This window comes from Trematomus bernacchii, unplaced genomic scaffold (assembly GCF_902827165.1).
Source record: "Trematomus bernacchii unplaced genomic scaffold, fTreBer1.1, whole genome shotgun sequence".
Classification (NCBI taxonomy): Eukaryota; Metazoa; Chordata; class Actinopteri; order Perciformes; family Nototheniidae; genus Trematomus; species Trematomus bernacchii.
Window position 1 is genome coordinate 2,843,017 of NW_022988066.1, and position 12,930 is coordinate 2,855,946.

Consider the following 12,930-nt stretch of genomic DNA (forward strand, 5'->3'; position numbering starts at 1 on the left):
GTTCATTGTTTTGTGTGCCTTTTTTATTCAAGTGAGTAGCTACTGAATTGAAACACAATGAAGGAAAATGCCAACAGTGAAAATACTTTTGAGAAATGAATTTCAAAGCTTAAATTTGACTCAAGCAATCCCTTGGTTACAGTAAAACAAATTGAATATGTAGCAAACGGTGTCAATGTCCTGCTCTGTGTATGTTTTCCAACATTGCTTTTTAGATAATAAGGTTTTGGCCTTCACTGGATTGGGATAATGCTTTTCCACTTTGCTTAATCAGACATTTATTTCCATCAATTGACTTCCTTCAATTGTATCAAGAGGTCATATAGTAGATGTTGCCTTTCTATTGTTTTGTTCCCTCCCTTCCTCGCTCTCTGCACCTCGCATGTGTTTTTGACATGTGTTCGCCCCCTCTCTCTGTCAGCTGCTTTCCTGTTACAAGTCAGCAAATATTGTCATTCAGGTTTTTTGCCTGTCAAGTTTCGGTTCAAAGAGTGCACACGCTGTCATGACAACAGGGCATGCTATGTCAATAGATTATCAATAATGAGTTTAATAATCAGTTTGCTACCCTGTTTCCTCCTGCCTTACAATCATCCTTCTGATTCAGTGTCTGTTTCCGTCTGTTCTCCTCCTGCTCTCGCTCTACTCTCCCTCTTGTTTCCTTCAATGATTTTAATTCTGCTCATTCCAATTTATCAGGAAAAATATGTTTATTTCTCAGAAAACCCTGATTTGTGGTCTTAATGAAAGTATATATTCCAAAAATAGTTTTGCAGACTTATTATATAGCCTGAATGAAATACGAACGTACTGGTTAGTAGGCATTACCAGCAAAAGGGTGATTCATTTGTAATACTTAAAAAGTCATTTAACTTCAATATTGTACTGAAAACTATTGTAAAACACAACTTATGAGGTGTGTAAAACGTTTCAGTTTTCAAACTAGAAATGTGTGTTTTAGAGTATTATTATTGTCTTTTGGGTAAACTCCTTTAACAATGAAGAATAAAACATGAACAGACACTGAAAATTGACATTAATATCAATGTGCCCAGTAGAAATACATTCTTGAAATGCTTTTCAGTATCCTGGGGGATTTTGTTTGGTATTCAGGAAGAAAACATATCTGTGTTTCTTATGAAACAAAGCGTATCAGTCTATTTTTATGTTTTGGGACATTACCAAAGCTTGCAGAAAAGTCACTTGATCCTTGAATTATATATTTATTATATTTTCTCTTTCTGTCCTCTCTGCTTTGTTGTACTTTTCTCAAACCTTATTTTCAACACCTGTGCAAACACACACAAACACACACACATAAGTACCTGTGTAACGTGGCTTGGCAGCTGATTGTAGGAGCCGTACTGCTGACAGGCAGATTTCACAGTTTGACCTGCAGGAAGTTAAAGTTTAGTTCCGCATTTTTAAGTTTGTTGAGAAAGATTTGTTTCATCAGTTATTCTTTTTTTTCTACACCATTTTTGAAGTCTTGACTAGTTAGTTTTTATTAAGCACAACAAGTAAGATAATCAACAAATGTACTTTTAAGTGCAAAATATTTCCCAAGCTATTCTCAAAAGAAATACCTCTTTGAGTAATGTCTAAAAACAGTGCCCAAATGTAATTGCACATAATGACAAACAGCTACCTATTGTAACAATCAGAGAAGCAGGGTATAAATGTTCAAATCAGCTCAGTTATTGTTACTCAAGGGGATTTTGATTTACATTTAAGGACAAAAACACACACATTCAACATAAAGACAACATTTAAGGCAAACAACCAAATTAAAAAAGGAATTATAAAAAACATTGTAATGGCTATGATAAAGTGCAGTAAAGGTTCAGTTCGAGTTTAGCGCATGTTTTGCCCTTGGAAAACAAACAAACACTTATTTAACGGGGGGGGGGGGGGGGGGGGGGCGACGTGCATCTCTGGCCAGAAATACGCTGAACAAATTTCTCAAAGACTGAATGTTCAACTAAGATCAATTGTGTCCTCTGCTTAAGTTCCATGTTATATTTACCTGATAAAGAAATCTGCTTTAGTGTAGTATGCTGAGACATGAACTCTATAGGCTATATCATTTACAATAGTGTCTGGAGCACCTCCAGTTTGTCTGTGTTTGTAGAGTTGACCACAACATTGCAGCCTTTTGGAAGACGCAGCATCATTATGTTGTCTGGCACTTTCAGATTTGCCTGACTGTGTTTAAGTCTGACTGTGTTTTAATACCAGACTGTGGCTCCTGGGTTTCTCTCTCTTTCTCTTTCAGCATGTTTTTGATCCGGTAGTTACATGGTTCACTCTAAGTGCATATATAAATAAGATTTATTAGGAGGAAGTCATCCAGAATAAAGGAGTTTGAGAGGTCGTGTTGTGGTCATCTGAGTGGAGGCAGGAGTTCAGTAGTTGGCTTTGGTCAGTTTCCATCTGCCTCTCCCTCTCAATCTCTCTGTTGGAGCGCTGAGTTGAAGTCGGGGTCATTTGAGTTTGTAGAGAGATCGGTCTTTCTTTGTGTTTTTACAATTCTAGATAACATGTGTCTATTAGTTTAGTTTGCTGTCGGTGCAGTGTTAGAGAATAGTCTTAAAGGTGTTCAAGCTTCAGCTGCCCACACTTCTTCTTCAGGCCCTTATCATGTACTTTCCATCCAGCAGAGTCACATTTCAGATTCTTTCTAACACGTCCTTTGGCATCTTTTTATAATTAGAAGTGCTATGTTTGTCAGAAGGGCCTCTCAGCAGTAGGGCAGATTTTGACTGACGGGTTGAGGGCGCTGCCTTTTGAAGGACGTGACAGGGTGAACTGATACCGCTCTGGACAAGTGATTTAAACCGATCGATGTTCGATCGTCTGACAGCTGGCTAAGCTGCGGGTGTGTGCGCTGACAAAGATGGCTGTAGTTAGGTACGCTCCGCTGCTGCCATTCACTTTTCCTCTGCTAGGGGAAAGATCAATAGATGGTCCTCCATTCAAACATCCATACGGCTGTTAAAAAGCAGAGCAGCACTCAGGGTGTCTCAGGATTTCCAGCTTGAGTTGATCCAGAGACCACCAACAAGCTGTGGACTGTTTTAATTAATCAATATGATTCTATGTCAGTGCCAATGTAACACTGTGTTCTTGTTCTAATACCAAATCACGTTTTGGATGTAGAGTCAAACCCACTCATAGATTTGTTTGTGTTGTTAGTGTATGCAATAGCTATAAAGATACAAAAGAAAACCAATTGGAAGTCATGTTTTTAATAAATATATAAATGTGTTAGCATTTGGTACTTTTTAATACTTTTAGAAGAGCTCAGTACTGAAACTGGTTCAAGTCACAATCATATTCATACACTAACAAAAATATCGGAAAATACAACTTTCTTTTTTGGTGACTGCTCAAAATACTCTGCACATATTGTTTACCGACTTCCACTCAGAAACTTCCACTTAGAAATCTGATGGACAGTTATTGTCAAAACTGTTGATAATGTGATTTGATTATGCTGTTTTATTATTTGTATGCAATTCATTTCTTATTTTAGTTTTTGCTAATGAGGCTAAATGTCACTTGACCAACACCCTCCTGGTTCATCCTTTCCTTAATTAGTTTCTCCATGAACGGATTATTTCATAAGTAAAGAGCAAAGTGCAGCGGAAGTGCATCACGTGAGTAAAACGTGAAACTCTGGACACATTCAGCTAAACCAGGTGTATTTATTAGCCTTAGCCTGGATGATGGATGCCCTTTCCTGTTGTGATCACACACTCTTGGACTTCGTAATGTGAAAGAGAAATGTGAGCTTGTAGGTTCTAATTTGTATCACAGAGCAACATGTGGTTGCGGTAAAGTTGATTTATACAGAGTCTGCAGGCAAAGCTGTGTTTTCTGTTTGTTATTAGATTTTACAGCGAGGACTGTCAGTTGCTATTTCTTCAGGTGTTGGACCTCGGCCTCCATCTCCTGTTACCCGTCTTTATTTCCTCTGGTTATCCAACTCTCTTCCCCTCAGGTCTCTCCCTCTATCTTTCCCTCCATCGCTCTTCTCTCCCGCCCTGCGATCTAATCACTGCTAACTGGCTGGTAATGAAGTTGTCATAGTAAAGGACGTCATGTCCACTACCTGACTATATTATGTTTCCTGGTAACGCTCCAATTCATTTCCTGGAGATGAGCGGACAGAGAGGAGGGAAAGCTGCTAATGTGATTTCTCTCTTCATGCTCATTGATTTTGACTTGTGTTTATGTCTTCTCTGTTAATGAATGTGAGTTATGAGCTCTGTGCTTCAGTGTTAAGGGGGGCATCTGCCAGGATGCTTTAGTGTCTGGGCATATTTGATTATACTGATCTGGGGCATGGTTTGTTTTACAGCACATCTCCCTCCAGGCTTATCATCTTTCCTCTCCTCCATCTCAGGAGAGCCGTCAGTCTGACAGCTGCATCATCAGAGCCTAGATGATGCTGCTGTCATGTTTTCATACATTTGTTTAGCTTGTATTTCAGTCTCTTTGCATCAGTAAATGGTCATATATTTAAGAAAAAGTGTATTTTGATGATAACGCGGGTTTCGGTGCTGTTTAAGAACTATCAAAGTATCAAACTGTTCAATCCATGGAGAATTGCATACAGACCATATTCAGAAAGTGTGCCTTTAAACCAGACGTCAGGACTTGCATAAGGTTGTGAAGTCACGTCTAAACATAAATAGGTAGAAAGTGACTCTACATTGTCATTACAGTCATTCTCTGGCTGCAAGAATCATGATGATTGATGACAAAGACATGGAAACACTGACCAATCAGAGCAGACTTTCTCAAAAGGGTCAATTAAAGAGCCAGGCGCTAAAACTGAGGGTTTCTGGCTGAGGGAAAATAAAGGTATTTTGAGATGGCCATTATTAGAAAAATAAAGAGTTTCTTTTAAATATTAAAGCATGTAAAATTGTATAACACAGAACCTGAAAATGAGCCAGATGTTTCTCCTTTAAGAAACAGTTGGAGTGAAACAGCTTTACATCCAGCAGCTCCACCATGAGGCCCTCACTGACTTTGTCTCCTCTCCTCCTTCCCCAGGTGAAGGTGAACATCCTCGGGGATGTGATCGAACAAGGCACCACCAACCTGAGGATCGACCCCTCAGGGTTCAGCCCCCACGCTGCCATCTACTCCATGCGCCCAGACATCCGCTGCGTCATACATGTGCACACTCCTGCATCGGCTGCTGTGAGTTCAGGTTCCGCTGTGAAGTTTTCAAGCTGTTAGAAAATGGCTGTCAACGCAGCCGATTAACCTGCAGAACACCTGAAGCACTTTTTGATTTTGAGTTGTCTCAGGGAGGTTTAGAAACTGGAATGGTGTAATTGTAACCTTGAATGCAAAGTAATAATGATTAGTAAACAGACATTGATATGGGAAGTGTTTTTGATATGCAACAAAAAGGCTAATTACAGATCAGTTCAGTGTATTCCTCACAGACACATCTAACAGACTCAGATTAATAAAACAGCTGTGATACACCTGTCAATGCGTCTTATCTCTCTTATGTCTGCTTTCTTCTCACTTTCCTCCTGCTTAAGGTGTCCTCTATGAAGTGTGGCATCCTGCCGATTTCCCAGGAGTCTTTGCTCCTGGGTGATATCGCCTACTATAACTACCAGGGCAGCTTGGACGAGCAGGAGGAGCGCAGAGAGCTGCAGAAGGCCCTGGGGCCAACAGCGAAGGTAACGAAACCAAGAAAACCAAGCACTGAGGAAGGTTTTCCAGCTGGGTTCATCTTTCTAAAAAGAAAAGCCTGCTTGTAAAAAATAGCTTAATTAACTTCTTGCCTGCAGTTAGATGAGAACATTGGTCTAGCTTTGTATTGACTGCACAAAGACATGTAGAGGATGGTATTGACCTTCTCATCTAACACCCAACAACATTACAAACTATTCTTTTAACTATGTGCCCTCATTAATCCCAAATCCTCGCACAGACAGCAGATGTAGACATGAAAATAAGAAAACATTTCAGGAAATAACAGTTTGTACTCCTGTGATGTGTAGACATGATATCTTGAGGTATTTTTAATTAACATGCTCAGGAGAGGAGTGTTTTTGTTTCTTGTCATTGCTGTTAAGAATGATTATCAGGGTGGGGTTGATTTGGAGGATGAAACAGCAGCAGGACTGTCAAACCAGTCCTGATGTCAGTTACCTTATGTGCCTGCTTCTATCTGTCCCTACATGTGCTTCCCTGTGAGAGCATCTTGCTATTGGCTTTGTTTTATAATGATCAGAGTTCAACAGAATTTAATTTGGCAAAAGAAATAGGGAATTTCCAAGTTCTGTTGACATCATCTGGTCCAACCCTCAAAACAGGTTATCTTTAGTTAGTACTAGTATTATTGGACATTTCTTGGATTCCTAATGTGTGTGTGTGTGTGTGTGTGTGTGTGTGTGTGTGTGTGTGTGTGTGTGTGTGTGTGTGTGTGTGTGTGTGTGTGTGTGTGTGTGTGTGTGTGTGTGTGTGTGTGTGTGTGTGTGTGTGTGTGTGTGTGTGTGTGTGTGTGTGTGTGTGTGGTGTGTGTGTGTGTGTGGTGTGTGTGTGTGTGTGTGTGTGTGGTGTGTGTGTGTGTGTGTGTGTGTGTGTGTGTGTGTGTGTGTGTGTTGTGTGTGTGTGTGTGTGTGTGTGTGTGTGTGTGTGTGTGTGTGTGTGGGTGTGTGTGTGTGTGTGTGTGTGTGTGTGTGTGTGTGTGTGTGTGTGTGTGTGTGTGTGTGTGTGTGTGTGTGTGTGTGTGTGTGTGTGTGTGTGTGTGTGTGTGTGTGTGTGTGTGTTTTTTCCCGGTGTTGGTGCTGAGGAATCACGGTGTGGTTGCTCTTGGCGAAACCGTTGAAGAGGCCTTTCACTACATCTACAATACCCAATATGCCTGTGAAATCCAGGTAGGGACAAACACATTCAACTGCTGCTGTTTTGGGAATCTAGGACATTCCAGCATCAGCGCTAAATATAATCTCCCCAAATCCATTTTCACATTTCAACACTCTCACTATTTACTATTAAAACAGCACTCCATAGGTCATAATCTCTTGCCTCGTGGGTAATGTTGTCAAAACAGTCTCAAAGCGATAAAGGGAGTAAGTAGCTGAAATGTTGTTTTTGATATCGGTCCAGCGCAGCACGTAGAAAATGTTGTTCTTCCTTTAATTTATTGAGCCAGTCGGAAAGAATACAGAGGATTCCAGGAAGTCTGCACCAGGCATGAGAAAATAATGATTATTATATAAGATATATGTTATTGAGTGCTGTTCAATTTCTCTCTAGGGGGTACTTTTGTCAACAGTGTGTGTGGATAGTTTAGCTGAAATGCTAGCTTAAGGTAACAGATAAATGGTTAAAATGTCAGCTTAAAATAACACATTATTGTTGAAACGTGGCAGTAAGAATCCAAACGTAATCCATCCAACATAAACACAGACAGTTTAACTGTATATCCACTTGTATATCATTTATTGTTGAATAATATCCCGTTTGAAATCTAGTCAAAGGAACATAATGTGTCACATACCTACAGTTTGTATCAGGATATGTTTAGCTATCAGACATGTTGTCACATGCTATGAGGAATGTCATCATGTATCGTCGCTTGTATCAAAGGTATTGTTACAGTTTGTGTGTGCGCTGATGGACTCTTGCGTGTCTCTGTGTTCACTTGTACAGAGGATTTTAGAGATGTTGTTTTGTTCCTCGCTGTAACAGGCATACCAAATCTCCTGATTGACTCTCCCCGCTCAAGCAAAAGAAAACATTAATCCATCCTGCCAAGCCCAGCTTAATTTCTATAAATAAATCCCTCCACCATGTTTGTTGTATGCCATGTACTGTATATCCATTGGTGCTACTGTAGCTTTAGATTGAGGGGTTTCCCATTTTGGTGCAATGCTGCATATTCTCCCTTTCAATCGATGATGACATGCCCCAGATGTAATGCTATGAAAGGTGTCTTTTTTTGTATTTTATTAGCCGCAGTGGATGCTCACAGACATTGTCCTCTCTTTGTGATTGTAGGTAAAGGCCATCTCGTGTGCTGGCAGCGTAGACAACCTGATAGTGCTGGACCAACAGAAGTACAAATCATCGACGCACGACGTGACCACAACAGATATCAACATGTGTGGCCAGTACAAGTGGAAGCGTGGCGAGCTGGAGTTTGAGTCTCTGATGAGGATGCTGGATAACCTGGTGAGTCCACAGACATCAAACTGAGACTATCCCACATTCAACACAAACACACTGATAGGAAAATAACACTTATTTGATTATCAAATGACTCAGGGTCATTAAGCAACTTGATTGGATTAACCATTTTCACATCTGTCGTGTGTTTTATGAAGTGAGAAGTGAGAATACTCAGAGGATTTATTTTCCTGATTTGGCCTTTTGAGACATTTTAATACAGAACAAGTCCTTTTAAACTGATTTTGTATCAATTTTATTAAACGTAATGTCTGTTTGGCTTTGTCATTCATTCAAAATAGAAAATAGCAACACAACCTATTAGCATTGCTTCAATGTATTACATCATTGTTTGCATGTCCTCTGCAGGTTAACTCCTTTGGGGTTTGTTTTAATAATCACTCTTGTATTTATTGAAATCAACTAAAGAGGGACTAGGTAGATACAATGTGCAGTGGTGGACACTGTGGGAGAACAGAGTTGGAAAAGAGCGCCCCCTACAGAAAGTAAAGTGTATTGTCAGAAAATACAGGGAAAATGGTTAGGGTTAATGCTATGTGTGGGTACACATGTCATTAAGTAAGCACAATACAGAAACAGCTTGAGGAGGGAGAGATTGAATTTAAAGGACACAATTATACACTCTAATGTTGCATCACCACAAAGAGATGCTCTGTCGGTCATTGGTGAATGTCTTCACTCTCTCTCCGTCTGAGCTCCTCTTATCCTCTTTCTTAGTCTCGTCACTACTTGTGTCACCTTCTTACACATCCAACACTCTTCATCTCACTTATTTCTTTGTTTTTCTGCTCTTTCCTCTTTTGAGTCACTGCCTCTCAGCACTTTGAGACTCTAAACAGCTCATCCCAGCGTCATTCCTATCTTTCCTGACACCTCATTATCACAGCATTTGTATCTGATAAGCCCTTGTTTTCAGTACAAGACCCAGAACAATTACGAGAGAGTGGGGGGGAAATGACACTAACTACTCTCCACATCCCTTACTAGCAACAGGTTTACAAATCCCAAAGACGAGCTGATTAAACGTGTAGAAAATGGGCGAATGTGAGGCAAGATGTTGCAGGAAAAAGAACAGCTCAGCTGACTGCCTGCATAAAAAGAAGGAGGATCAATTCAAGTTAAAAGGTCCACTGTGACAATGGTGCTGACATGAATAGAGAAGGACTAAACGGAACTTCACTGTCAAGCCGAGTGTGGAAAAACGTTCTGACGAACAGCAGGACCAAGTGAGAGTTCAGCGACAGAGAGAGAGGGGAGAAATGGGAGTGTGAGAGAGAGGGAGAGATGAGAATAAAGAGGAGAGGGATGATGGAGGGGGGATGGAGAGAGAGGGTCAGACAGGAAATGGCTCTCTCACTCTGTCCTCTGCTGCCAGAACCCTGTGGTCACACCACTGTTTCTCTCTTTCTCTTCCATTTCACTAACTGCGACACTGGCAGCTCAACAAGCGTTACAGGAAGCGTCACAGAACAAATGCTCATTTCTGATCCTTCTGGTGTAAAAATGAAACACTGAATGCATCATTATGCGTGTATAATGAAGTGAGCTACGATCTAACACCATTTATAATTCTCGTGGTGTAAACAGGATGGACCACAGGTCAAATGGGGACTGCATAAACACATCAGAAAAGAACAAATGTATGAATTAGCCTCCATTGGATTCTTTTTCCCTGGTCATTGCAAAACTTTAAACTCATACGAAAGGAAACAGACTAATTGTGATCTTGTTTCCTGCGTCAGGGCTACAGGACGGGTCACGCCTACAGACACCCCATCATGCGAGAGAAGCCCAGGCACAAGAGCGAGGTGGAGATCCCCGCCACGGTCACAGCGTTCATGTTCGAGGAGGACGGGGACTGTGCCACGCGGCTGCCCTTCAAGTTCCTGCAGCAGCGGCAGCAGAGGGAGAAGACGCGCTGGCTCAACTCGCCCAACAGCTACACCAAGGTCAACGTCGAGGGGGGGGAGGAGCGCTACAACAGCAGGACCACCACGGTGAGTGTGTGTGTGTGTGTAAGATGATTTGAAAGACATGAGGTATTGTTTTCATTTCTAAAGGTTTGGAGATAGCTGATGACTTATCTTTTTCCTAAGGGTTTGTTTATTTACATTCATGATAGCCTGACTTGTCCTCCAGTTTATTGTACTTGAAAGTGTTTTGACTGGTTGATCCTGAGTGGTTAAAACCTGATACCAGGTCGCCATCTACTGGCTGAATAAAGAACTGCATTTATTTTTGATTCAGTTGCCCAGGTTCATGTTTCTAGCTATTTAGTGCCTTGATTAAAGTGTTATATAAATGGGTTCTCATATCAATTGTCTCAGTAGAGTTCATACGTATATTTACAGTTTTGGCTGGTTTATATTTTGAACAGATAGTGTTTATCTTACTTGTTTTCACCTGCCTCCCTTCCACAGTGGATGAAGGCTGAAGAGACAGGAACCCCAATCCGGATCGAGGACCCCAATCAGTTCGTCCCTCTCAACACAGATCCCAGTGAGGTGCAGCAGAAGAGGAACAAAGTGAGTCAAACTCCTCTCTTCTCTCAGCAGGTTTTCACATCTGAAAGTCCGAACCAACATTCTTCTTTTGGTACATCTTGTAAAAAAATATACATGACATATATCTATATATATATCTATATATAACCCATGTAAGCGGTGTAGACAGGCTCTCCCCTCCTTATTTTACATGTCGACACCAGGACTTTTTTGAGGAGATGCAGTGTTTACCCAAATACAAACTGAAACAACACAGTGTTCATTTCTCCTCATGCAGTCTGCTCTGTGTGCAGGGCATATACCGTCTCTTTCTCTCTCGCTGTACCAAACAGCTTTACTGTACTAAGCTTTTCAAAAATGTGCTCCACTTCCCCTATAATTTGATAGCGTGGCGAAACTTCCTGTAACTGTTCCAGAAGTCTGAACCATACAAGACACGTTTAACATTCAATGCAAAGTGGGTCATGGTTCAGTTATCTTCAGCACAACACCACTTCTTTATGTAGGTCCAAGATTCAGCATTCTGGGTCAGACGAGGTTTCACATCTGTACTTTTGGTTTGGAACCAACCTCTGTTGTTTCCCCGACTCAGAATGCAAGGAATCTGGGTGTGACCCTAGATAACAACCTGTCCTTCACTGCAAACATCGCTGCTACAACCCGCTGCTGCAGATACACTCTTTACAACATCAGGAGGATACGCCCCCTCCCGACCCAGAAAGCGACGCAGCTTCTGGTCCAGGCTCTCGTCCTCTCACGCCTAGACTACTGCATCTCCCTCCTGGCTGGTCTACCTGCATGTGCCATCCGACCTCTTCAGCTCATCCAGAATGCAGCGGCTCGTCTGGTCTTCAACCTTCCTAAATTCTCCCACACCACGCCGCTCCTCCGCTCACTTCACTGGCTTCCAGTAACTGCTAGAATCCACTTCAAGACAATGGTATTTGCGTACCATGCTGTGAATGGATCTGGCCCTTCCTACATCCAGGACATGGTTAAACCATACACCCCAGCACGTGCACTTCGCTCTGCATCAGCCAAACGGCTCGCTGCACCCGCACTGCGAGGGGGACCCAAGTTCCTATCTGCAAAAACACGTCGGTTTGCTATCCTGGCTCCAAAATGGTGGAATGAGCTCCCCATTGACATCAGGACAGCAGACATCTTCCGGCGCAGACTGAAAACTCATCTCTTTCGACTCCACTTCGAGCGATAGAATTACTAACAAAGAATTACTAACAAAGCACTTATATACTAATAAAGGACTGGCTTATCTAAAGCTAGTTGAGTAGCACTTGAAATGTTTTGGCTCTATGAAATCGAATGTACTTATATGATTCTGTTTTCTTCAAGTTTGTATCTTCCTGGTCGAATGCACTTATTGTAAGTCGCTTTGGATAAAAGCGTCAGCTAAATGCAATGTAATGTAATGGAACCGAAACATTTGAAAGACACAAAACAACGTGGGTGTGAAAGGGCCCTCAGTGAGCACTGGACCATACAGGTTGTTCTGTCATTTATATTTGAAGTCTGAATCGTCTTGACCTCAGTTTTAAATCAAAGAAAGTCACTAGTAACTTTTCCTGATGACGTCATTGTGTGTTTTGTCCTATCTCAGATCAGAGAGCAGAACCGGTTTGATATGATGACGTCTGGGCCGCGCTCTCAGCACCTTGCAGGAATCCCCATTGATGAACCGCGACGGGTAGGGGTTTCTTCTATTTTCATAACTTCAAATCAAAAATACACTTTGTTTGCTAACCTTAAAACCTGATTTTGGTCTGGTTTTTGTCTGGTTTTGTTGAATGTCTACACTTGACCTGTAACACAAGAAATAACAATAAGCATTGTTTGATTTAACAAACCAAACTGATTTTCTTTGCTTCCTGCTGAAAGGGGTATCAGTTCACTGCAAGTTCTTTGGCAGCAAAAATGAGATCTTCATGGATTTTTAAGGCATTTTTCCATTATTTGAATTAACAAATTACACACAGCTGCAATAACATATAAGTTACTGATGTTCTGAAGTGTGTTTCTTTCCATCTTGTTCAGAATCAGAGACTTTGACATATTTGACACTACACATGTAGGTAGAAGGATTCTGGCAAATTGAAAAAAAATAAAAAAAGAAGAGAGCTCCAGTATGTGTCGGTTTTTTGGGCACCGGTTTATTGCAGATTACCACTCGGGCTCCCTG

At 41.3% G+C, this 12,930-nt stretch overlaps 1 protein-coding gene across 4 annotated transcripts in view; it reads left to right on the forward strand.

Annotated features, from left to right (window-relative positions):
* add3a (adducin 3 (gamma) a) overlaps positions 1–12,930 on the forward strand; it is a 104,615-nt gene that overhangs the window by 80,627 nt on the left and 11,058 nt on the right. For all 4 annotated transcript variants that reach the window (XM_034120366.1, XM_034120367.1, XM_034120365.1 and 1 more), the window contains 7 exons: positions 5,065–5,214; positions 5,568–5,710; positions 6,815–6,914; positions 8,041–8,214; positions 9,972–10,226; positions 10,650–10,754; positions 12,352–12,438. In XM_034120366.1, the coding sequence (XP_033976257.1) occupies positions 5,065–5,214; positions 5,568–5,710; positions 6,815–6,914; positions 8,041–8,214; positions 9,972–10,226; positions 10,650–10,754; positions 12,352–12,438 (1,014 nt within the window). The remainder of the gene's footprint in view (positions 1–5,064; positions 5,215–5,567; positions 5,711–6,814; positions 6,915–8,040; positions 8,215–9,971; positions 10,227–10,649; positions 10,755–12,351; positions 12,439–12,930) is intronic.